This window comes from Pinus tabuliformis, chromosome J, assembly GCF_031772625.1.
Source record: "Pinus tabuliformis cultivar Carrire ecotype Pingquan chromosome J, CPIR1, whole genome shotgun sequence".
In the NCBI taxonomy this organism is placed as follows: domain Eukaryota; kingdom Viridiplantae; phylum Streptophyta; class Pinopsida; order Pinales; family Pinaceae; genus Pinus; species Pinus tabuliformis.
In genome coordinates this window covers 1,496,070,226-1,496,097,761 of record NC_142295.1, presented here as the reverse complement: position 1 = coordinate 1,496,097,761, position 27,536 = coordinate 1,496,070,226, and the positions used below count along the sequence as shown (strand labels likewise).

Below are 27,536 nucleotides of genomic sequence, written 5' to 3'. Positions count from 1 at the left end.
ATAATGCATCTATCTCCTCAGTCTTTGACTGCTACTAGCATTTGCACTGTCACTGAAGAATCTGGGTTGCTGCTGACTCTGCATTGTGCCAACTGCACTGCTGCCAACTTTGCACTATGCTCTGAAGCATTAAAACTGATAGCTTGTAGGCTTGAATGTAAAAATACATGAGGTATTTTGTAATAATAATTTATTATATATAAAAATGTATAAGTGATGAATGTTACAATGAGGACCCGCATATATATACCTAAGCAGGCATCCTTTCGTGACTGGGCATGTCTTTTAGACATGCCTTTTCACTTAACTTAATGACTATTTAACATAACCAACGTTTGATTATTTAATATTTACATTATTTTTATTTGTTTTACTTTTATGAATTATATTCATAACATAGCCCTTTCCTTCGGAAGCTTTGCTTCAAAGCTTTAATGTTGTCGATTTTCTTCACTTTCTTCACTTAGTGTCTGTCATCTCGATGTATATAATCTAGCCATCGTCTCGCCATGTAGCTCATCAGTGATATTCCCTTGGATTTTTTTTTTTAAATATATATATATATATATATATATATATTAATAATATTTTTTTTTAATAATAATAATATATATATATTTTTAAATGTCTATATATATATATTTGTATATAATCATAATTTTTTTTTTCAATTAATTAAAATTTAATGAAGTTATATATATATATATATATATATATATATATATATATATATATATCAGTGTTTAATTCTATATATTTACCCGTGTTTATATGCCTGAACTACCGTTTGACCCACCGTATCATTCGAATGAACCGTCGACGCCGTTGACCTTCGGACACGGTGCTTGACGGCGGAGACTGTAACATTTAACTGTATCGGTTTGTCCGAATGGCAAGGAAAGGTTGCTGTGGACGGTAGGGTGGCAGAGACACGGAGAGTAGAGGTGACGGTAAGGCCCGACAACGGAACTCGGAAGAGCAGTGATGACCGGATTGCAGAGTAAAATCACGCCCAACGTTGCATTATTTAATGTCTTCCCTTTATATTCGGGTTTCTACAAACCATTGGTAGGAGTCTTTCTGTAACCAGAACTTCCTTGAGTTTCTGGCCCTCGAAATGGACTTGTCTTTGTCATTTCAGTAGTGGTAACTTTCATTGGCATTTCTTTCATTTCTTGTCTTGACAAAGGCTCTACATCTATATGATCTAAGTGTAAGGGTTGTCGAGTTTGAGTAAATGTAGCCTTCTTAACAGGTTTTACCAGATCTAACATTCCATCCTCCAGCATCCTTTTACCAATTCGTCCATCGTGTTTACTGAATTCTTCAACTGGTTCAGAAGGTGACAATTTTTTCAATTCAGGAACTGCTTTTCCAATTGCGCGCCCTTTAGCAACATCAGGGCTTTCACTTTCCCTTTTAGCTCCACTTTTTACTTTAGCATCCATACTACCTCTATTTGTTTGTGATTTTTCAAATCTACTCTTAGGTTCTTGAGGCTCTTCTTCAGACACCGGTTCCCTAAATTCTCCCAATTCTAGATCTGAACATTCCCTTTTCACGGTACTCTCCTTAACAGAATGTAATTGGCGTTTCTCAATCTCAACATTCTTGGTGTCCTTTGATGCATTGCGCATAACTGATAATCCCAATGATCCTGCATCCTTTCTCCCACTTAGGTCCACAGGTCGTTTGCATTGTGAATCAATGGGCTTGTATCTTTCTGCATTTTCACTCTCCTTTGAAAAATTGGAATTATTGAATTTTTCTTTAGCCACTACATCATCATCTGGTGCAGTCTTGAGTGTCATTTCATATCTTGAATTTTTGTCTTCCATACTAGAGCTTTTGGCAGTGGAGATGTCGCTTTCATTAGCTGGTCTTGATGCTCTGTCATTTAGTTTACCTACTTTATTTAAAGAGTCAGCATACCTCCCAGAACCCTACATAACATCTGGAACCTTTGTTCTTGAATTAGAATCAAAAGGCCTTTGATATGACTGTTGTCCATCAAGATGTTGATCAAAACTTTCAACATCATCCAAATCTTTAGCAAAAGCAGTCTGAGCCCTTGTAGAAGCCTGTCCCCTGAAGGTATCTTCATCATGGGCAGACCTTCCCACAGGAGTTGCATGTTCAAAAGCCCTTTTAGAGTTAGCATTTGTAAACCTTGCTTTGTTCATCACTTTTGCAACCTGTCGTGTCTCAAGATCTTTTCTATTAGAGGTAATTTCAGGTCTAGCAGGAGATTCAAAGAGGGATTGAGATAAGGTGACATCTCGATTTCTTCTCATATCTGAATCCAACTCATCCTTCTTTTCTGCTCGAATTCTGTTATCCTGTCTTGAGCTATACTTTTCAGATCCTATCTGACTTTGATTACTATCACGACCATGCTTAGAAATGTTTTTAGGCATCTTTTCAGATTTTTGCAGAGTCTTGCCAATTGGATTCTCCTTTGACGAATTGCTTTCATCCATAGGTGCACCCTTGGATCCTTGAACACCAATCGAACTATGAATATCTTCTCTTTTACGATGTTATGGAGAAATGGTTATTTTCCCTTCAGGTGATTTGATTTCTCCCTCACAATGTATCAAATCAATATCTACAGCCATGTCAGTGTCATCTTCACCATCAGATGTTATCTTTCCAATGTAATGTTGGGCAATTTTGCTGATCTCTTCTCCCTCAACTATATCATCACAAACATCAATATCTTCTGAGTTCCTTGGTGACTGTGGGGGTTGCCCACTATTTTTTTGTTCAATCATCACCTTCTGCTTATAGTTTTCACCAAACTTGTCTCTGTCAGTATGGGAGGGGGTTAGTTTAGAATCACTGAGATCCTTCATGGTCTCAGCTTCATTGTCAGACTTATCATCATCACACATAATGTCTACATCAGACTCTTCACTACTGCTATTATCTTATTATTGATTTCCTTTCGACATGCTTTAACTTCTGCAAATGATTTTTCTAAATGCTGAAATGCTTCTTGAATTTTACTAAACTGTTCAATGCATTCAGGACGTGAACGTAATGGCACATTGTGCGGCAAACAATGTTCAAAGACCCGCATGATTATATTGTGCGCCATGGCTCTGATACCACTGAAGCATAAAAATTGATAGCTTGTAGGCTTGAATGTAAAAATACACAAGAGGTATTTTGTAATAATAATTTATTATATATAAAAATGTATAAGTGATGAATGTTACAATGAGGACCCACATATATATACCTAAGCAGGTGTCCTTTCGTGACTGGGCATATTTTTTAGACATGCCTTTTCACTTAACTTAATGACTATTTAACATAACCAACATTTGATTATTTAGTATTTTTATTTGTTTTACTTGTTATGAATTATATTCATAACATGCTCCCCAGTATCTGATTGCTACTAGTCTCTGCAACTGTCACTTTGGCATCTGACTGCACCAACTGCCATTGATCCATCCTGCTACTGAATACTGTGGGCCCCCGTAGCAAGGTATTGATCCAAGAGGTGGACTCCTCAAGGATCCTACCCATCTGTAGCGCTCTGGGTTACAACACCAAATCTCCCCACCTCACTCCTAGAGGTATATCAACAAGCATGGCGAAGTCTTCCTATAGCCTGGAGGAAAGCCTATCGATCTCTGTTGAAGATGCCTATTGGTCCTGCTTCTCCTCGTTATCCTTCTTCCTGAGAGGACACTGGGTACTGTAGTAACCGAGCTCACCACACCTGAAACACTTGACCTTTGACAAGTCCTTCTTCTTCTTCCTCTGCTCCCCTTGTCCTTGAAAGGACCCTTTAGTGCGAGGAACACATTCTCCTCCTCCTTCACCTGCTTCGATCCACTGCTGCCGCCACTGATGGAGCTCTTTAGAAGAGCTCGCCTCAATTCCTCCTGCTGCAAGTCAGCCCACATCCTGTCCCACTTTGGTAACTTATCTCTGCCCAATATGCTTTGGACAAAGAACTGCCAGTCCTCAGAGACACTATTGAGTGCCAATCTCACTAGCTCTGTGGGTTGAGGTGTTGCCCATGTTAGCTTTGCTATTTTCTGCGGTGTTTTATGGATTGTAAATAGGTATGGCAATGCTGGATATGCTTGCATGTGCCCCGCATTCGTCGGTTTCTTCCTACTCCTCCATTCTCCTTCTATCTTCCTAAACCCCCGCCATCTCTGTTTTAGTCCAAGAACCCGCATAAACCCATGTTTCTTTAGCTCGGGCGCTTAACACATGAACCCGCGCCAATATAACCCTCTGTTGCTTTTGCAATCACAGCCGTTGATTGCCCCGATCTAACGATCTCCGTTAGATCTCTCGCTCTCTAACCCGTCATCGTTTCCTCGCCGTTGATCGCATCCACCGCGCGATCTAACGATAGTCACTTTCCTCGCCGCCGTGACTTGCACACGCGATAACCTGCGGGGGAAGCGGTTTTCCTCCGCCACGTGTCACACCATGACTGTGTTCGCTGTCCGTTATACGGATACCGCCTCCTCCGATAGGCGGTGCGGTAAAACCGCTTACTGCTACCGTACCCTTCTCCCGTGCGTTATCTCCCGTGCACCTTCCGCTTGCGATCACCGTCGGATCTGCTCGCCCGTGATTTGACGGCTCGCGATGCACTCCGCCTGCTTCATCCGATAGCCCCTGCAATTCATCCGACGGCCAATAATTGTCCCCGTTATAGTCATGCCTCCGCCATTTCGTCCGCGCCTTTAATCTGTTCTATGTTTCCAAAGGAAGAAGGCGGCCAGTGTTTCAGCTCCCAACGTAATAAATCCTCAGCAACCGCATTTAAAAGACAAAATGGCCGAAGGACAAAAAGGACACCCTCGAGCAGTTCAAGCATTTATCAGTGATGGAGCATGTTCCATATTATACGCCACCTACTCAGAGGAGGATTGCAGAGCACCAGAAAAGATCAGATTTGTCCATTAAAGCCAGTAGATTATAGCAGAGGCCCATTCCAAAGAATTAATGTGGTTGGTGGTCCATCATGACCACTCCTCGTATAACACAGCAGGGTGTTTTTGGTAATCAACCTCTATATATATCCAGAAGATAGAATGTAATAGGGATTGATGGTTGATGAATGTTATTTTGATGTAAAGTTAAACTTCTAGAGACTGTAACTACTGTGATACCTGCAGCTTCTGGTCTTCATTTTCAGCTAATGCAAGCTTTTTTTGCTGTTAATTGCTCACTTTCCACTTCTTCTTTGTTCCAGGTTGTGCCTGTTATGCATTTGTTCATGTGCTCTTGATATTTAGCATTAGAGGGGCTGTCATCCCACCTCTGTGTTAAAATCTAGTATGTTTTATTGAATATGTATGTATGTTTCTATTATCTTGGTGCCAGAGTGTTGTCATCCTGTCTGAGCATTAAGAAATAGATTTACAGACCTTTCTACTGGTTGCAGCTGGCCATCACAGGGTCCTGTGCATCTGCTGGTGTGATCAGTATTTTCCATGTTCACCTTATCCTCAAATTGTGATTAATTGGTGGTCTAAAGCCTTGTAGTCTGGGCGTGTTCATCCATGTCTAGGGTTAAGCATGGTAGAAGTGGTTATCTGGTTTGAATATGCATCATTTCTTCCATTCATCCACCATTTTCCAACATTTTTGTTGAGTTTATAATGTTCCCGAGCATCTCTGATATACAACCTAGGAGAGTTTCTTGGGGTGATAACATTAATTGGCGTCGTTGCCAGGGAGAGGAGATTGAAGCTCAGCTTCCCTGGGAGAACAACACAGTTCCAGATTTTGATGATAGACAAGGTCTGGGCACATTTCTGGTTGTAATCATCTATCTGGCGACTCCACTGGAGGAAGACCAACATTTGGCGACTCCACATTGAAGTTCTGGCTCAGTTTGTGAGGCATGCTCGGAGATATCTTCAGAAATCACCAGCTAAACCAGTGCCTGGACTCTGAGAAGATTGTTGAGCAGAAGAAAATTTCGTAGAAAGGAGCATCAAGACCAGGTAAGCCTTAAAAATTCCATGTATCTCTGCTAGTGAAAGTCACCTTCAGAGATTCATAAAGCTCCTTAGTCATTCATTTCCCTTTCGGACCTCAGTTCAAAGAAGCATCCATGCTGTCCATCATATTCCTTTGTCTCTGTCATTCTTTTCATTGATTCATACCACTCATTCCACCAGTATCCTTTCATATACCCTAGCCATGGCAGGTCAGCAAGCCCTTACAAAGATAGAAAGAATAGTTGCTGCTAGGTATGGACCCTTAGTCTTGCCTACCCCGTTGAATGCCATGCCTGCAGGAGATTATCAAGAATATATGCCCAAGTTTACTGGTACAGAAGCAGTATCAGTTGAAGAGCATTTAGAGGCCTTTTATAGCTATGCTGATAACCTGGATATCAATGAAGAGGATGTGTGGATGAGGGTTTTTGTCCAAAGCCTAGAGGGAAAGGCTAGAAAATGGTTCAGAGAACTACCCCCTAGGTCTATTGCAGACATTGAGGCCTTAGATGATGTGTTCCTAAAGCACTGGGGACATAATAAAGATCTGCTCTATTATCATACTGAATTTGGGAACTTGCAAAGAGAAGATGGTGAGTTGCTGTCTGACTTTAACATCAGATTTAATCATATGTACAGCAGAATGCTACCTGAAGTAAGACCCACCCTTGCTTCTGCCATGCTCACTTATGCTAATGCCTTCGATTCTCAGTTCTGCCTGCTGTTAAGAGAAAGAAGATGTTCTTCTTTGGCTGATATGCAAGATGTAGCGTTTGAAGTAGAAGCAAACATTATTGCCGCAGACAGACTCGAAGGAGATCATGAAAGGAGAAGACAGGGAGAAGAGTCCTCATCATCCTTAGATCCTAAGATTGATGAATTAGCCAGGATGATAGAGGCATTAGCCTTTGAAGTTTCCAAACTAAACGCTGAGCAGTATTCTGAGGACGCTGGAGCTCATTGTTCCTTTTCTTTTCCAACTCCATATCCATATAGAGGAGCAAATGAGCATTTGTAGATTTTGCAAAGAAACAGAGATGCAAACGAAGATCAAAGGGTGAAAACCCTTTTTCAGAATATAGTCATGGAAGAAGTGCAGTATGAAGAAGAGGAGGAGGTCCATGGTTGGGAAGATAAGGGCAGTGCCCCCTTCTTAACCAGAGCTGCATTTGAAGAAGCATTATCCAGAGGCACTGCTTGTCAGTTTGTTGTACCTGCAGAACAACAAGCTTATCAGCAGCAGCAACCAGCAGAAGGTCCTATCAACCTCCAAGAATTTGTGCCCGAAGCCAGCTCATCTTCACATGGCTATGCAGATCTGCAAATTAGCCAGCTTGTTATCATCCCCGGCCCAGTAATCAAAGAGGGAGAGGAAAGCTCCCCATCATCTTATGTTCCTCTGTCTGCTCAAGTGACAATTCCTCTAAGTTGCCCACTAGGCACTGAGGTAGGAAATAGCTCCATTCTTAAGGCTAAGACTGATCACCTCAGTCTTGATATTCTGAAACCTACTCAGTTGGCCTCTCCACACAGATCGAAAGGGCAGCTTGCCAGGTGACAGAGGAGGAGGGTGCACAGTTTTGGGATTCCTTCTTGGATGAAGATTGTTCAAAGCAAGATGCAGGAGCAGATGATGTCTCTGTGTCCCCTGCACAAGAATTCAATGTTTCATCATTCATATTAGTTGTGTAGACCACGAACGACACAGATATGTACACAACAACCATGATTATTTAGCAGGTGTACAGAGGCTCTCAGGAAAAACATCCGAGGAGGAGAGTATACAGAAAAGGGATGAAAGTTGATCCATAGCTACTTATTAAGCTTAAAAGTCCTAAACTCTTTGAGGTAGATGATCAAAATTCAAATAAACCCAGTTTTGCAGCTTTTTGATGAACCGGTTGACAGGCAACGATTTTGGTGGCCCAACAGATGGGCAGTTTTTGAAGTTTTAAGTTTTCAAGCCTTAACGTTGTAATTGTCTTCTTTTAGTATAGACTTAATTAGACTCCATGCCTAATGGATACTAAGCAATGTTTTAAAGCTAGTTTTGTATGAAGGCATTGGTCTGCAGTTCTTGAGACCTCACAGGGAGGATTTCATCCCCAGAAGGAGCCAGTGTTAGCTCTGCTATTTTCTGCGGTGTTTGATGGATTGTAAACAGGTATGGCAATGCTGGATATGCTTGCATGGGCCCCACATTCATCGGTTTCTTCCTACTCCTCCATTCTCCTTCTATCTTCCTAAACCCCCGCCATCTCTGTTTTAGTCCAAGAACCCGCATAAACCCATGTTTCTTTAGCTCGGGTGCTTAACACATGAACCCGCGCCAATATAACCCTCTGTCGCTTTTGCAATCGCAGCCGTTGATTGCCCCGATCTAACGGTCTCCGTTAGATCTCCCGCTCTCTAACCCGTCATCGTTTCCCCGCCGTTGATCGCATCCACCGCGCGATCTAACGGTAGTCGCTTTCCCCGCCGCCGTGACTTGCACACGCAATAACCCGCGGGGGAAGCGGTTTTCCTCCGCCACGTGTCACGCCCTGACTGTGTTCGCTGTCTGTTATACAGATACCGCCTCCTCCGATAGGTGGTGCGGTAAAACTGCTTATTGCTACTGTACCCTTCTCCCGCGCACCTTCCGCTTGCGATCACCATCGAATCTGCTCGCCTGCGATTCGACGACTCGTGATGCACTCCGCCTGCTTCTCCCGATAGTCCCTACAATTCATTCTCCGCCATCCATTTGCTAGATCCGACAGCCAATAATTGTCCCCGTTATAGTCGTGCCTCCGCCATTCCGTCCGCGCCTTTAACTTGTTTTATGTTTCCAAAGGAAGAAGGTGGCCAATGTTTCAACTCCCAGAGTAATAAATCCTCAGCAAATGCATTTAAAAGACAGAATGGCCGAAGGACAAAAAGGACACCCTCGAGCAGTTCAAGCATTTATCAATGATGGAGCATGTTCCATATTATATGCCACTTGCTCAGAGGAGGACTGCAGAGCACCAAAAAAGATCAGATTTGTCCATTAAAGCCAACAGATTATAGCAGAGGCCCATTCTAAAGAATTAATGTGGTTGGTGGTCCATTATGACCGCTCCTCGGATAACACAACAGGGTGTTTTTGGTAATCAACCTTTATATATATCCAGAAGACAGAATGTAATAGGGGTTGATGGTTGATGAATGTTATTTTGATGTAAAGTTCAACTTCTAAAGACTGTAACTACTGTGATACCTGCAGCTTTTGGTCTTCATTTTCAGCTAATGCAAGCTTCTTTTGTTGTTAATTGCTCACTTTCCACTTCTTCTTTGTTCTAGGCTGTGCTTGTTATGCATTTGTTCATGTGCTCTTGATATTTAGCATTAGAGGGGTTGTCATCCCACCTCTGTGTTAGAATCTAGTATGTTTCATTGAATATGTATGCAGGTTTTTGTTATCTTGGTGCTAGAGAGCTGTCATCCTGTCTGAGCATTAGGAAATAGATTTACAAACCTTTCTACTGGTTGCAGCTGGCCATCACAAGGTCCTGTGCATCTGCTGGTGTGATCAGTATTTTCCATGTTCACCTTATCCTCAAACTGTGAGTAATTGGTGGTCTAAAGCCTTGTAGTCTGGGGGTGTTCACCCATGTCTAGGGTTAAGCATGGTAGAAGTGGTTATCTGGCTTGAATATGCATCATTTTTTCCATTCATCCACCATTTTCCAACATTTTTGTTGAGTTTGTAATGTTCCCGAGCATCTCTGATATACAACCTAGGAGAGTTTCTTGGGGTGATAATAGCCCCAACAACTGACAACTGGTTCCGAACCTCCTGAATTCTAGTGAGGAAGGGGCCTATGCCTTCCCCTTTCTGCATCCGAATGAGCCTCAACTTGTTGATTTGGGGTAGCATCAGATGTGCTCTAGCCATGGAAATTGGTGGAGAGGCTAAAGCACATGAGATCTCCAAGACCCAGAAATGGTTTGGGCAGATTCTAACCGGTTTGGGAGATATTAAAATAATTAATATTTTTAATGGAGTTCCTAATTCTAAACTTAGGAAAAATAAAATATTAATGGGTATTAATATAAAACTGGGTTAGAATGTTCCAAAAGTCATGGATCAAGCCAAATCTAATCTTAGTCGTTGATTAGAGATTTAATCTCAGCCGTTGATGGACCAATCAGAAAAGTATAAGAGGAGGCTTGAGGGTCAGTTGGAGAATACACCAAAGTGATCAGTCATTCTATTCTCTAGAGCGGAGTTTGCTAAGAGATAGAATTAGTGATCAGCAGCGAGGGGTAGTGAATACATAGCAGAGAGGCAGAGTTAGTACCAGAGAGACAACGCAGAGCCCGGAGAGGTTGACGCAGAGGCAGCTGGGTGCTACGCAAAGGCAGCCAGGAGCTGCACAGAGCCAGGAGAGGCCAGCGTGTGAGACGCAGAGGGTCTAGGGGCTGACGCAGAAGCTCCAGAAGCTGACACAGAGGCTAGCAGAGCTGACGCAGGGCCAAGAGGCAGCGCTGGAAGGATTTCGTGGGACAGACTGGGTGTTGGTGAGCTGGGTAGGGTGACGCAGTCCCTATCAGAGTGACACAGAGCAGTGGGAGCTGCAATTGTTGCTGTGGGATCGTTCATCCGGTGATTGATCAGCCAGAATATCTGTCTTTGAGGAGAGGTACTACTGTTGAGGGCATTCTCTGTTGGGTGAGCCATTTCTGGCATCCTGGTTGTATTCTGAAAGCTGCATAATAATAAAACCCTCTGAATAGCTGCATTGGTTTTCCCGCATTGGGTTTTTCCGAGGACATGGTCTAAAAATAACGGTGTCACTTGTGTGCTTGTTTTCTTTCAGTTGATGATCTGTAGATGTTGTTACTGTACTTGTGCTTATTTTCAGTATTTACATGGTAAATAACTTGTTAAGTAATTAAACAAGTAGGAAGAAATAAACCAGATAGTACAAGAGGAATTTCTAACGAGTTAAACTTAGAAATTCCAACATGGTATCAGAGCGTGGTTGCAGATCACACGATAACTGAAGGCATCAGCTAGCAGAGTAGTAGCAACAGATTCAGCTGTCTCGAGTGACAGAGCTGATCCGTGCAGAAGGCGACAGAGGAAGGAGTGACGCAGGGAGACTGTGTCATCATTCTAGGGCAGAGAAAGGCAGTGCAGAGGCTAAGGGAGGCGTAATCAGGCTCACGCAAAGGCTAGGAGGGCTGATGCAGTTGGCTAGGGGAGTTGATTTGCCGATGCCGGGATTGTGCAGAGCCAAGTGGCTCAATCCTTTAGTTGCTGGGGTATAGGAGGCTGCGGGTAATTTGCGGAGCGAAGTTGGTGGGGTACTGTGGTCAGAACAGTACCTAACAGGGCAAGACCAAGGAGGAGGGATTTCCAGAAGGGAAATCGAGACTCAGAGGGAGTCGAACCGAGAACTTCCAGATGGGAAGTTGAGAGACTCAACAGGAGTTGAATAGAGGACTTCCAGCAGGGAAGTAGAGAGACTCGGAGGAGTTGAAAGAAGAGCAGCATAATGTCCATGAATGGACTGAGAGATCAGGATAGGTTGGACAGAGCATCCAACTTCGTGGTTTGGAAGGCCAGGATCTTGTCCATTCTAGACAGATATCGCATCAAGGACTTCACCTTGAAAACAATAGCGATCCTATTTGACCTAGCTGAAAATGAGAAGCATGAGGAGGCAATGGCCAAGGCGAAGTGCATCATCCTTGATGGGGTCAAAGATCATGTGGTGCCGCATATTGCCAAAAATGATAAGGAAAATGAGATGTGGGAGGCCCTGAAGAAATTTTTCCAACATACTTTCGTGCAGAGGAAGTTGTTACTTGAAAATCAGCTGCGGTCATACCAGATGCAGAAGGGAGAGCAAATATATGTCTTCCTTGGTCGATTGAAGGTGATCCGTGACTAGCTAACTTCCATAGGGGCCACGCTGGATCAGGAATTAATGGTGAGGACCGCATTGAACGCAGTCTCACAGGATTGGGAGGTATTTGTCCAGAGCATACTGGGCAGGACGAGCCTTTCGGATTGGGGGGAACTGTGGGCGGCTCTTCGTCAAGAAGAGATCAAACGGGTGACCAAGGTAGGGAATAACGGCAAAGGGGTCAGAATCAAGAAGGAGGAAGAAGAGGATGTGGCTCTAGCGTCTGTAGGGAAGCAAGAGAAGAGGAAGAAGAAGGACCTCTCCAAGGTCAAGTGCTTCCATTGTGGGGAATTGGGTCATTTTGTGAACCAGTGTCCTAGGAAGAAGAGTAAGGGAGAGGCTTCTGAGACTAAGGCAGTGCCAACGAGGGTGGAGAAAGAAGTCGAGGAGGATGACGATTGTGCCATGAGTGCTCATGTGCCACTTGAGAAGAAGTGGGGAGACATCGAGCTGTAGTCAGGAGTACTAAATGCGATGAGGGGCAGGATCCTTGAGGTACCCAACCTCTTGGATTATACCTTGTTACGGGAGTCCCGAAGAGGAGTAGTAGGACTGGCGGATGTCAGTAGAGACGAATGCGGATGGAGCGGCAGAGAGTGCTACAGTGCAAGAGTCCCCAGACATCGCGAGGCTAGTAGGCTGCAACAATGCGAGAGGCACAGGAGTGTTGCACCAGTGCAGGATGGCACAGAGAGGTGTGCAACAGTGCAAGATGCAGGGAGTTGTTGCAGCAACGCAGAGGTTAGTAGAGGGAGAACTTGTTAGCGACTGAGGGAGCTTCAGCATTAGGAGTGTCTCTAGCCTGACAGGGATGTCAAAGTTGGGTGGATCAATTACTTACTTCTCAGTAACTGAGTTGCAGTGCAGTAGTTAGTAGTGGCAGTGCTATGGGCAACACGATGCAGCATAATGAAAGGGGATGTAGTGCAGATGCAGTGCTGGGAGGATGGACCAGCAACAACATGAATGCAGAGGGAGCTGTCGTACAGATGCAACAGTGGCAGTGGCAGGGCCATGGGCAGCAGTACAGGATGCAACAGTGCAGAGGATGTTGGGCAGGGAGGCCTAGCATCAGCACAGGGACCAATGCTGGATAATCAGGGTGATGCTCAGTGTGGAGTATTACTAGAGCACAGTCCTCGCTAAGAGGGAGTGTTGATTTGGGGTAGCATCGAATATGATCTAGCCATGAAAATTGGTGGAGAGGCTAAGGCACATGAGATCTCCAAGACCCAGAAATGGTTTGGGCAAATTCTAACCGGTTTGGGAGATATTAAAATAACTAATATTTTTAATGGAGTTCCTAAGTCTAAACTTAGGAAAAATAAAATATTAATGGGTATTAATATAAAACTAGGTTAGAATGCTCCAAAAGTCATGGATCAAGCCAAATCTAATCTTATCCATTGATTAGAGATTTAATCTCGGCCGTTGATGGACCAATGAGAAAAGTATTAAGAGGAGGCTTGAGGGTCAGTTGGAGAATATACCAGAGTGATCAGTCATTCTATTCTCTAGAGCGGGGTTTTCTAAGAGAGATAGAATCAGTGATCAACAGTGAGGGGCAGTGAATACGTAGCAAAGAGGCAGAGTTAGTACCAGAGAGACAACAGAGAGCTTGGAGAGGTTGACGCAGAGGAAACTGGGTGCTACGCAGAGGCAGCCAGGAGCTGCGCGGAGAGGCCAGCGTGTGAGACGCAGAGGGTCTAGGGGCTGATGCAAAAGCTATAGAAGCTGACGCAGAGGCTAACAGAGCTGACGCAGGGCCAAGAGGCAGTGCTGGAAGGATTTCGTGGGACAGACTGGGTGCTGGTGAGCCGAGTAGGGTGACGCAATCCCTATCAGAGTGACACAGAGCAGTGGGAGCTGCAATTGTTGTTGTGGGATCGTTCATCCGGTGATTGATCAACCGAAATATCTGTCTCCGAGGAGAGGTACTACTGCCGAGGGAATTCTCTGTTGGGTGAGCCATTTCTGGCACCCTGGTTGTATTCTGAAAACTGCATAATAATAAAACCCTTTGAATCGCTGCATCGGTTTTCTCGCATTGGGTTTTTCTGGGGACATTGGTCCAAAAATAACGGTGTCACTTGTGTGCTTGTTTTCTTTCAATTGATGATATGCAGATGTTGATACTGTACTTGTGTTTATTTTCAGTATTTACATGGTAAATAACTTGTTAAGTAATTAAACAAGTAGGAAGAAATAAACTAGATAGTACAGGAAAAATTTCTAATGAGTTAAGCTTAGAAATTCCAACACAGCTTCTCCACGAGGTACATCTTCTGCTGCTCGAAAGTACCATGATATAATGTGGCGATAGCATCCCACATCTCTTTGGCCGTTCCCTTGGCCACTATATGTGAGACCATATGATCCCAGACTCTGTTTAGGATCAACCGCTTCGCTCTGTCTATACTCTTTCAGTTGATTTGCGTCTTGAGGAACTGCCACCACTGCATCAATATAGGATTTTAGGCCATATTCATCTAGAAGGAAGGGCATCCTTTCCCTCCATATGATGTAGTTGGAAGCTCCATCCAACCTGTCTTGATCACAGAGCCTAGCAGTGGCCATCTCAATGAACTATCAAAAACTTCCTCTTTCCTTCTGCTCAACGACTGCTCTGCTATTCACACTCCCTTCTGGAGTGAGAAGATCTACTCATAACTACTGTCGATCTGCAAGAAAAATCGAACTTCTTGAGACTAGAAGTTCCCTGAGGAAAATTTTCCCTCTGTGTGTGCTCTTCTCTCTTCCACCCCGACGTTGGCTCTGCTCTAGCGAACTGTTGCAAAAACCATTGCATCCAGCTAGAGATCTACCCAATGAAAATTCTGAGTTGCTCCCTTTGCCTCTGGAATCACTCGATCTGGAAAGATCGATTTTTTTCTGCCCCTCACTCAGAAAAATCGAACCTCCATAAGTAACTCGACTTCCTGGCAGAACACTGCACTGCCCTTGGGAATTTTGGCCCTTTGCCCACACTGAGTAGTGAAATTCCTTCTTTTCGCCTTCGAGCTCTCCGACTGATCAATTGTGCTCTGATACCATGTGAAAATTCCTAGAACCGGAACCCTATTGCAGCAACTGATATTAATTAACAATTTATCTCCTACGACAAATATTGAAATATATACACTGCAACCTTCACATATAAATCGTTGGAAGCTAAGAAATGCTAGCACACACACATAAAAAATAACACAATTATTTTTGGACAAAAGTCCCCTGAAAAACCCAACTTGGGAAAACCGGTGCAACAACTGATGGTTTTATTATTATGCAACAGTGAGAAATTCTGAACACAACTGGATGCCGAAATCTGGCAATCCTACAGAGAAAAATATTGGCAAAAATCTAGTGAGGAGTTTCCCTCGCCCCACAGACAATCTCCCCGCATGAATTGCCTTCAGGAATTCGACCCTCTGACCCTTTGCGTCAGCCTCTACGTTGCTCTGTGTAGCCTGTTGGATGTTAAGCCTTTGAATGGTCTCTAATGAAGTCGTTCTGCCTTTTGCTGGATGGAAAGATGCTTCTCTAGCACTCTGGGATTCCTTCCCGACCTCTGGAACTGAACACGTCTCTCCCTCTCAACAAATTGATCTTGCCTCTAGAGGTTGCTGTGCTGCCCCAGTGTCAGCCTCTTTGTGGCTCTTCTGCCTCTCTGGAAATGCACTCACTGGATCTAGAATGCCTCCTCCAACCTCACTGTCTCTACCCCTCTCATTGCTTCGATCTCTAGCTCTCTCTCTGGAAACTGACTGCTGCTACTCTGGAAATCATTCTGCCAAGAAATTGAACTGCTTAAGTGTGTTCTCCATCACCACATCGACCTCCTCTTATAATCTTGTGTTAGAGCACTAGCGACCAAGATTAAAGCATAATCAATGGCTAGGATCATCTCTGGATCAATCTGTGTGAGTTTCTAGATGATTCTCGCCTTGACTTAATTAATACTGATTAATTAACCATATTCTTTAAGTTCAGATTTAGGAAATATTTAAAAATTGGTTAATAATCTAATTAAGTCATTTCTAGGCGGAATTTCCAGAAACGATTTCCGGGTTTTGGAGATCTCATGTATTCTAGTCTCTCCACAAAAAAATTCAAGGCTAGAACACATCCAATGCTACAAAAACTAACACAAATAACACTTCTCCATTTCAAATCAAACTTCTTGTTGTGGCCGATGCAACATGACAACTGTTCTCATTCAATGGCACTCCATTTTGCTCTCTTGCTTCTTTCTTCTCTCTTCTTGTTGGGATCATATGTATACATCTATGCCTGGGTTTTGCCTTCTTTCAATTCCATCTTTTATCTTGATCTCATGTGGAGTCACTTTGGCTCTTTCTATCCCTGTCCTCTTGGGCTTCCTCTGACTTCTCTTCAAGCCATATTATTGGGACTTATTTTCTCTGATACAATGCTCTTTTCATCAGAAACCTACATATTCCACATCAGCCCAGGTAATCTAGCCCCCAATCGCCAACCCAACTACTCAGAGCAAGAGGCAATGGAATCAACACTGTTTCCCATTTGAAATAAGTGCAACAATATCAGAACTGTGCAGAAGATTTGTCTTGAGAATTGAGATTCAGTATAGAATCAGTTCTTGATGCTGTTGACCGATGATCTAGTCTCTACTGCATGTTCTTTACAAAATATTCTAACATTTTATCCAACAGTTGTGGAGGTGTATTCCCAAAATTTGTTATGCCCAACTCATTGAACTTTCATCAATTTCGTTCACAATCAGTGTTTCTTTTCAAGTAATTTGAAAACTTCTGCAGGGATCCAATGATCATGCATTTTAGAATAAAATCAATTCTGAGCTTATACAAGGGTTAGATTGTTAAATTTCACATTTCAAATAGATTCGTCTTTGCTTTTCAACTATTCTTGTACTTCCTTCTCTTTAGCCACCTATGTGTGCATCTTACTATTTTTTTCCTTTTTCCCATGGCTTGAAGTACAACCAGCAATGGAACCAATATTATTGCCTAGTTGATTTATTAGAAAAAAACGAGTGTAAAAACAACTTCCAATTACACTTAAACATAAGCATTCACATACACAGATAACTTTCAAAGAAGTAACTTCTAAACATATATATATCACCGCTTACTTTGCCCAAGGCATACTGGTTACACCAGTGACCAGATATTTATGGTTCAGAAGATAGGGTAGGGGATGGTTACAACTGTGAATGGAATTGCAGTTCAGTATTTGGGGATGATTCCAACTGTGACATGCAACTCATACAACATCTGGCACATAATTTGACGAGTATGTGGATCCAACTTTGTTCTATAACCTACACTACAACATGTTAGATAGTGTAATTTCTCCCACTAGTTAGTGTTATCTAGAAATCTCAAGAAGAAATTTAGTTGATAAAGTTGATTATGTCAAATTTATTAAATCTATATCATTCCTCACTAGGTATTTCGAGAGAATTATCCTTGGATTTTTCTAGAAGAAACTATATGTATAATTGTGTTTTATGAATCAATGAAGCAATCATCATTCAGGTTAACCATTTTCTGGATTGATCATCTTATTGGTTAGTTATCCAAGTGTCTTCTTGCTCTCTCTTTTTTTGTCATGGTAACAGAGTAGGCTTAAGTCTTTTTGAAGATAGGAGAGCAGGATCAAGCTTTGAGCCAATGATTGGATAGCGCATAGAGTTTGAATGTGAGAGAGCAACAAGAAGAATCCAGTTGAAAAGAAGCCATTGTGAATCAGATCTGGAGTCAAGATACAGCTATTTCCAGAGAAGGCTCTGAGATTAGAGAACTTGTGAGACAGTCAGCAGATTGAAAGGAGATCCCACAGAATTCTGGATCAAGGGTTTCAAAACCAATGATTTTTTTCATTTAGTAGTGTTAGTACAGATTTCTGCATTGCTGTAAATAAGAGGATATTTAAAAAATCAGCAGTGAAAATTAGTGAGCATATAGGAAAAACTGCCCATAGTGTCTGTTGCTGCACAAACCAGCAGGCCTTGTGAAAAGGCAAAAAGCTAGAGGGCACAACAACACTTGGGATACATGCCAACTGTCACCACAACCTAGGTCCCCTACTCTTCTTGGATTTTCACTGAAGAGAGAGTCCTAGTATTACTCACTCGTGATAAATGTCTTTAAGATAGGTTTGGAGTGAAGCAAGGAAGCTCATTCAATGGAAAGGTTCAATGAAAGTGCAAGCTTTTGGAGGATTAAGACTTTCCATGAAAAACCCTTTGGAAAAGAAACTACACGATACCTAGGGTTGAAATTTGATATTATATATATGTGGAAAGACGATGAATGATTTACTTCACCAAGTACTAAAGAGATTGCCTTCAAAGAGTCCCTAAGTTGAAGGATTAGCTTCTAGGGTTCCCTCTTGATGTGACAACTAGGGCATCAAAATCAATGGAGAATCCACCATGGGAATTCCACCAAAACTTGAGCACCTCTAGAGGAGACACAAAGGAAGATTTCTATTCGAATGAAACTCAATAATTCCTCTATTGAAATTCACACCAAGCCCTAGGGGAGCCTCCTTATCCTTAAAGGAACGAAAATATAGGTATAGAGAGAGATAATTTTGAATTATAATGACCACCAAGGATTCTATGATTAGTGCCTGGCCATTGGGAGATTAGGAGTCATGAATGGTCTTGATATACTCAACTTGCTCTTCAAGGAGACCTAAAGGTTAAGGCTTTCGCTACCCCTTTAGATATTTATACTTCTTAGACACTTGTTAATGGAGTTTCAAGGATGGGATGTGACAATCCCTTAGGGACATTCATTCATTCACTATCCAAAGAGTAACACATGCAAAAATTCCCAATAGTTACAAATTTAAACAATATTCAATAACTAGGGCACATTAATAACCCCGAGACATTATTCCATGCATTAGACATTAGCTAAAATTAGAAATTCACATTAAAGAGCACCTACAAGATAGTGAAGAGTATATCCATCCAATAACAATGCCAATTAGAAGCTCAAAAAATGAGACAAGATTATCCAAACATCAAATCATCCATAATCCTCCAAAATCGTCCACACATTGCAGGTCCAAATTTGCCAAAGAGGTTGAAAATCCAAGAGTCAATGATTTAAAATGAGTGAGAGTCTCTCTAATTTATACATGACCAAGGAGGTCAAATAACAAGTGAACAAGCCCCTCTAACATAATTAGATGCTAAGTAACCCACCCATGGTTACAAACCAACCATGATAGCTTTTCAAAAAATATTTTCTCTCTCTGTCAAGCCCACACAAGGCTGATGTCATGCATGCGTGGAGGCCTAGAGAGGCAGCATTGAGTCCTCTTATGCTAGAAATGTGGGAGAGTGCCTCAAAACTGATGATGAAGAAGGTGATACCCTCATGTTGCAAAACATCCCCGAGACCCCTATTTTGGGTTTGAGGCCCCAAAATGAGTCTTGTTGTCGCTCAAATTGTATGTAGGATTGTGAAAATTCTCAGGGTAGGCGTTGTCACTCTGATCCCTACCCTCTCCGTTTAAGCTTTCTCCTAACTGCAGGCTAAGGGGCGTAGTCCCTATGCATGAGATGATAAACAACTTGTTGGAAACCAACAAATTGAGGAGACACAACTGAATGGCCTAGCAACTTGGTTGAGATTAAGAGACAAATATGATTATTAAGCACAATTTGATTAGATTCCTTAAGATTTACAAGTTAGATACCAGTGCCTTTAAAATTGATTACTTGCACAATACGGATTAGATCCCAAGTTACCTGATGAACAGTTGCTGCAGGATGCAAACTCTATCCTATATGAAGTGCAGGACCTAAATCTATGCAGGATGCATGCTCTTGGTACTTTTAATTATATGCCTGCCTTGGATGAATCCTTCTCCTCAATTCTTTTGAAGCTAGTCTTGAACGCAAGTTGTAGAGAGAAGTCCAAGGGAAGGAGGCCAAGACCTCATTAATGATACCTCCCATGGAGTTATAACAACACGAGTGCCTCCATTCCTACAAGGGGTTGCCCACAAGAGAATTGCAAGGTCACCATGTTAACTGCAAATGAGGGTCTAGACTTCGCAAATTGTTTGAAGACAGTGGTCGTATCTTCTTACAACCAAGCTTATGCTTGGAGTAATTTGTTAGAAATTAATTAACGGAACAATGAAATACTCAAAATATTGCGGAAACACAAATACAAAAACACATAAAACAAGAGAGACACACATATACGTGGTTCACCCAATTTTGGGCTATGTCCATGGAGAAACGACCAATCCTTCCTTTTATATTATCCAGCAAAATGAAGAGATACAACCTACAACAAATTTGTGTAATTTCCTCTTATCTCTCACACAGTCTCCTCTTTCTTTCTCGCTCAGAACAATAAGACACAACCACAATACAATTCCCTCATATAAATTGAGGGTTGCCTTCTAGGGCAAAAAACCCTAAATTAACATAACTTCTACCATCAGATCATCCGCCTAATGAACGATCTAGATTGACTACGAAATTACAATATATTACAAGGCAATTTTCATTTATTTTTAGCTTCGGGGGTGCTGCCCCCGAACCCCCGCCAGGGTGGGGCTCATAAAAGTTGTCGTCACCCCCCTGATGGCAATTAAACGGGCGGCGTTGCCACCCCATTAGGAACAATGATCTAACGCGACTGAAACAAAAAACCTTTGAACAATCAGGAAGATAATCAGGCTCCACACCCAACATAATTTCTTTTAAGCACAATTCATAACAAGCATAGAGAAATATAGAGATTGCTAACAATGATTTTAAGAATATAATGATAACAAAATGAGATGCTGATAATGCAAGGATGCAAAATGCAAATGAGAGAGATATTCAATGTCAATGCAATGCTTCCAATGATGCAACAAGAATGCAATGGATGCAATGGAAGGCTACTATCAAGACACCAATGCAACTGAGGATATTAAGATCTCTTCTTGCAATATATCACTTTTATATATCAGCAAAAAAATCATGTAATAGCAGTCCCAAAATTCTCTTGAAAACAATCACTACTCCAATGATAAGACATCAAGTAATTATGAAATGACTTCTAGACTTGTTAGGATTATTAGAACTGATTTCTAAAGATTTATTTCAAATCTGATCAGACCTCTTTAGTAGTTATATCAGTCTAATAATTCAATTGCAAATGAGACAAAACAGTGACCAATTTGCTCTTAAGATTATTTGTGAATTACTTTTAGGACCTTGAGGTTAATTAAATTAGTCTTAGGATTTCTTATCAACGATAGTGATTCACTACTTAAGTCACATATGCTATTGCTGTAAACACTTCAGATCTGATATGAATTTTGACAATGAGATGAGAAGGATGAGGGTAAGAGAAACAAACCCTTAGGCCAAGTTTAGAGATAAGAGAGAAATGCCTCTTCCAACACCTGCACTCACAAAAATTAGCCTGAAAACATAAGGATCAAACCCTTTTGGACCACTGCAACCACAAATTGATGAAAATACAGTGAGAAACCCTTCAAACCCTTGCCCAAAAATTTCTCTAGGCATGCCAAACAAATTATCAGCCCCTGAAATCTCTTGCAAAAAAGAATTTATGCCCTTCTAGTGCTTCGACCTAGTCTCCAAGGCCTAATTAGGCCTGTGGCTTCCTTGTGGAGGCTAAAATGGGGCTGTGGCTAGGGCTTTTAGCCCTCAAACCCCTACGGCTAGGCCAAGAATGGTGTCTAACCCTTGTGGCTATGCCAAACTAGCCTTAAATGCCAAGAAAATGCCCAAAAATGACTTTGACCTTGAGGATCCACCTGCACAACCACTTTAGCAGAGAAATGCTCAAGAACAACCCCAGTAGTAGCAGTAGAAGAGCCCTCTAAGGCCAGTGGATTCTTCAAGGAGGCTGGACGTTGCAAAAATGGGACTTGGGTCTTGTAGCTTGGGTATTCTAGACCCCAAATCAGCTCTCCTTGGCTAAACGACTTGCTCCCTTAGGCTGGACAGCTCCTTCCAAGGCTGAAAACCCCTCCAAATCCTAGCCATCTAGGCTAGGTGAGGGGCTAAGATACTCACACTTGAGTTTCTCTTTGAAATTTGATCCTTTGGCACCTATAAGATGAATAAATAGAGCCCAAGATACAAAGTCTAGAAATTTTTAAAATAAAACCCCAAAGACTATTATTTACATATGAGAAAAATAATATACAAGGGTTAAAAATAATTTACACAATATTTACAAATTATTCACAATAATCTACAAGAGAATATTAGCTCTAACTAGCAAATATTTCATTAATAGCCAAAGTAGATTTTAAAAAAACACTTTGATGGAAATAATTTTAAATTTAATGTACAAACCCAAACTCTGCAAAATAGATTCGTTAGATAAGCTTAGGGTCCAAACAAAATGTGATCACCTCAAAGTCCATGAACTTGGGCTTTCCCCAAGGGCTGAATCACCTGAAAGATCTCTATACACTTGAAAAATAGATCATTAGTTTCATAGGGGTTCGATTCACACAAATAGGCTAGAGATCTAGAGATACCTGCTAGATCTACCAACTTCTAAGTGTTTACTCTAGCCCAAAACCTAAAGAAAGATACTTGTGCTAATAGATAGTCCAACCACTAGTTATGAAACAATAATCTTCAATGATAGCACAAAATTAGAGCATTAAGCACATTCATCACATAGCATGAATCATTAAGCAAGAGACACCTTGAATTGAAACCTCAAAGACTTTTTATTAATGCAAAAGTTCCAGTTGTTGTAGCAGGATCATCACCTTTTCTACAGGTGGCCCACGGTTTCATAGTAGCAGGTTTAGTGTCAAATAGATGCAGCTAGTCATTTAGATGATAGTTGCAGATCTAGTTGCAGACAGTACACGTGAGACAGTGGCAGAGCTAGATGCAATGATACGGGCAGTGCGAATTGCTCAGTTGCAGGATGCAGGAGCAGTTCCAACCAGGCAATTCCCAACGTAGCGCTACGCAGTCCAGTTTCCAGTGTAGGAGGATAGTGCAAGTTGCCAGGAGGGAGCAAAGAGATTTCCCATAGGGAGATCGAGACTTAGAGGGAGTCTAGTTTAAGAGGGAGCATCCATATGGAATCTAGTACTTCAGGATATAGGGAGATCAAACTCATTATTACAACAGTTGCAGCAGTAGTGCAAAAGCATTAACAACAGTATGAGTAGATTAGATTTAGCCATGTTTGCAGCTATACCTCCAGGAAAGAGGTGAGGCGACATGGAGTTGTAGACCCAGAGTTGCAAAGATTGGGCAGGGTCCATTGAGGTGTCCTCCTCATGGATCATTACCTGGCTATAAGGAGCCCACAATATTCAGTAGCAGGATGGATCAGTGTCATTGATGCAGTCAGATTCTCGAGTGACAGTTGCAAACTAGTAACAGTCAGGTGCTGAGAAGCGCAATGCATTGTTGACAGCAGAGAAGGAGGCTCAGTAGCAGAGTCAACAACAACGCAGATTCTTCTGTGGACAGTGCAGTAGCTAGTAGCAGTTAGGACTCAGTAGACAGATGCAACACACATAGTTGATTCAGTATTTAGGATGCTTCTCAGTTATAGTTGTTGCAGTTGCAACAACAACAGATGAGAGGGAGTTGCAGTGCAGATGCAAAGTTGGCAGCAATATAGCAGTGTCAGCAGCAACACAAATGCAACATCAGAGTTGCATAGTGGTTGGTGGGAAGTGGTAGGCAGTCACAGACTACAGACAGTGGCCATACATCAACAACGTATAAAGGGTGATACAGAGACATGGTGTTGCAGTTGTGGTGCAGCACTTGAACACCTTCCTCGCTAAGAGTGAGTGTTAGTTTTTGTAGCGTAGGAGGTGTTCTAGTCTCGGAACTTTAAGGAGAGGCTAAAACACATCAGCTCTCCATAACCCAGAAACAGTTTTCAGAAATTCCACCTAGAAGTGTCTCAATTAGATTATTAGCCTATTTTAAAATATTTCCCAAGTCTAAACTTAGGAAATCTAGTTAATTAATCAGAATTAATTGAGATAAGGTGTGAATCATCTAGAAACTCACACAGATCGATTGGGAAATAATATGGGCCCTTGATTAAGTTTTAATCTTGGTCGTTGAAGATCCAACAAAAGATTATAAGAAGTCGATGGGAAGATGGAGAACGCGCTTGTGGAGACATAGAGATTGATTTCCTTGGGTAGTTCGATTTTCCAGAGGCAGCAACTAGAAGAGTTCGATCCAGAAGGAAGCAGAGACAGAGAGGGGCAGGGACAATGAAGCCAGAGGAAGATTTCGAGATCCAATGAGTGCATTTGTAGAGAGGCTGAAATTTCTCTAGGAAGTTGTGCAGAGGAAGCATAGAAGCTTTAGAGGGCAGTTCAATTTGTTGAAGGAAGAAGGTGTTTTCAATTCCAGAGGCTAGGTAGAGGTTCAAGAGGGTCGGAGAAGCATTTTCCTAGTCAATAGCAGGTAGGACAACTTGATTTTCAGTTGTTTCGAGCAGGGCGAGTGCAGGCAGCGTGAGTTCGGGCTGAGTGTATAGCAGATTGTGCTAGGGTGATGCAGAAGCTGCGCGGGGCTAGGTGGACGGCTTGATTTTCAGTGGCAGTCAAGTGTCGGGATTGCTCGGAGTGAGGGTAATTTCCCTCGAGATATTTTCGCCAGTATTTTCTCTACAGGATAGCCAATATTCGACATCCAGATTGTACTCAGATAAATTCACTGCTACTTAATAATATAAAACCCTCGGTTGCTGCACCGGTTTTCTCAAGTTGGGTTTTTCTAGTGACTTTTACTCCAAAAATAATTGTGTCAAATTTATGTGTGTGTGGTAGCATTTCTCAATATCTAGTGCTATTATTTTCTGTAGTACTTTTGTGAAGATTGTAGTGTATTTATTTCGTTGTTGCCTAATTAACAGTTAGAAGAAATAATCCCAGTTTCTACAATAGGATTTCAGACTTGAAATTTTCGCAAAGTTTGATTATTAGGTAAAATTAGCATTTCCTGAGGAATGGCTCACAGATCCCAAGTATGATGAAGATGACAGTGGATGTGGAAAAGATGTAGTACTAGAAGGAACAAAACAAATAAAGGCAATCATCAAGGTTGTTGAAGCTTTTGCAACAATTGAAGAGAATATGGAAGAAATTGAAAATGTTTACAGAGGTTAACAAAATTTCAGTCAGCAGTAGCTGAAGTACAAGAAAATGTGGAAGAAGAACTAGATGAAAAAAAATAAAGAAGATGAGGAAATATTGAAGAAGAAAATGTATGCATAATACAAAGTTTGGAGCAAAAGGAAGAAGAAGCTTGTGGAGCATAATGATGAGGACAAGTTGTGCCAACATGCTCAAGTGTTTTAAGCCTAGCTAAGACTTGGACAATCAAAAAATTAGACCAACAAACAATCATGTTATGAATTTTGAAGCCCATAGAGGCATTGTCAAATGTAAAGCAAATGGTTAATGTTAGTATTGAATAGTTGAAATCAAGGGGGAGTGTTAGATAGTGTAATTTATCCTGCTAGTTGGTGTTATCTAGAAAGCTCTAGAAGAGCCTTAGTTGTTAAAGTTGACTGTGTCAAATAAGTTAGATCTAAATAATTTGTATCTAGATATCTTGAGAGAATTATCCTTAGAATTTTTAAGAAACTATATATATAAATGTATTTTATGAATCAATGAAGCAATCATCTTTCAGGTTAATCATTTTCTGGTTTGCTTATCTTATTGGTTAATTATCTTAGTGTCTCATTGCTCTCTCGGATTTTGTCACAGTCATGTCCTATTTGTGAATTATGGTCTCTTATCAGCTAAATTGATAATATCAAGATTTTGTTCATCCATATTAGGAACAGCCAACCTGGATTTTTCATTATTAGAGTTCTCTTATTCGCAACAAGACGAGTCTTAGCGACTTTATTGTATAGAAATTCTCACAGTTAATTTTTTTTAATTACATTGTTAGTTGCATAATTGAGATATAAAACTTCCAACTGAAAAAAGAATTGCCAATTTTGTTTTGCACTCTGAATGAATATCTTTTGATTGTGAAGCAGAGTTGTCTACACATACCGATTTGTGGGCTTGTATACTGGCTGATATCAGGGCTGCAAATTCCTCTTGATTTTGCAGTAACAATTTGGATGATATATCTTCATAGAAATTCGAATGAGAAAGATTCTGATCAACAGGTGATGTTTGTATTTATTATGGCATAGTGGTAGGGCCGATATTTACAGTTCCATTGCAAAGCATATAGTGTGTAATGTATGCTCATCATATTAGGTTGTTATGTAAGATGCTGAAAGGAATAACTACGCTGCAGGTAGCATCAAAAGCTGCTACAGGTGGAACAATGCTTATGTTTCCGGCAATCTCACTGCTCGCTGGAGTACTGGGAGGCATGCTTGGAGTTGGAAGTGGAATGCTTTTAAATATTTTCCTTCTCCAAACTGGCATGCCACCCCAGGTAACATCATTACACTACAAAATTCTCTGAAATATGAGTGGCATTGTCTGCGTCATATAAAGTTTATGACTATTAGTATTTCCTCTTCTTTGCTGTGACAGTTCCTGTAGGTATTTTGAAATTAATCAAATAGTTTTGTATTTGTTTGATAGGTAACAGCGGCCACATGTGCGTTTATGGTGTTTTTCTCCTCTGCAATGTCTGTAGCACAGTATTTGTTATTAGGGCTTGCACCTTTGGAGTATGCATTATATTTTTCAATAATATGCTTTATTTCTGCATCATTTGGTGTGGTAATCATTCAGCGAGCAATCACAAGACTTGGACGACTTTCTTTAATAATTTTCTCTGTTAGCACAGTGCTGGGCTTAAGTACCATCCTTATGACTTACTTTGGAGTTTTGAAAGTGTGGAGTCAATATAAAAATGGAGATTATATGGGTTTCTCAGCACCATGCTGACTCTTATATGAGAGGTTTCACGTCTTTGGATCATGTTTCATCTATTTGAATGGGACTCGCTTTTACTGGCATTCACATCAGGTTGATTTCAAAGATGGTTTACTGGCAGAAGATGAAAGATCGTGGTGGCAAAGCTAGAGAGGCAACTTGTTGTAAGACTTAAATTTACGATTAAAGTGTTAGTGTTATGTAGTAAATGCACTAGTAGCTATGAAGAGAAAAAAAGTTGTTTTTCTCTCTGATCTGTGATCTTGCAAGTTACAGCAATTGTCATCCATGGTCTTGAAAAACGTTTAATATCCTCGGATCAGCTTAAATTTTGGTATTGTTTTTAAGATTTTTTTAATCACTTGTAGGCCATGATTCTCTCAGAATGCTCAATACACTTAATTGACTATAGAATGCTAGGGCCACTGCAATCTGGAGAAGATACTGGGTAATGGATAACTTCTGGCTGTCTTCTGACATTAAATAGTGGAAACATTTTAATTTACTGTTACTGCAGCTAGTCCTTGTCAAGGATAACCTCTACAATGTTGAAATGTGACAAGAAGACATGTAATTAAGGGTAAAATCTTATTATTTACTACCAGTTAGTTTTGTAACGAGATTGTTAACTAATAGCAGTTATGTAACGGAGGAGAGGCTCTTATAAAACTGGTGAATGCCCGAGATCATG

General features: G+C 41.3%; 1 protein-coding gene across 1 annotated transcript in view; it reads left to right on the top strand.

Moving 5' to 3' along the window:
* Positions 1–26,901, top strand: part of LOC149233092 (uncharacterized) — a 64,075-nt gene extending 37,174 nt beyond the window's left edge. The window contains exons 6-8 of the mRNA XM_089382091.1: positions 25,981–26,118; positions 26,253–26,396; positions 26,549–26,901. Of these exons, the coding sequence (XP_089238217.1) occupies positions 25,981–26,118; positions 26,253–26,396; positions 26,549–26,857 (591 nt within the window). The 3' untranslated portion in view covers positions 26,858–26,901. The remainder of the gene's footprint in view (positions 1–25,980; positions 26,119–26,252; positions 26,397–26,548) is intronic.
* Positions 26,902–27,536: the final 635 nt, after the last annotated feature.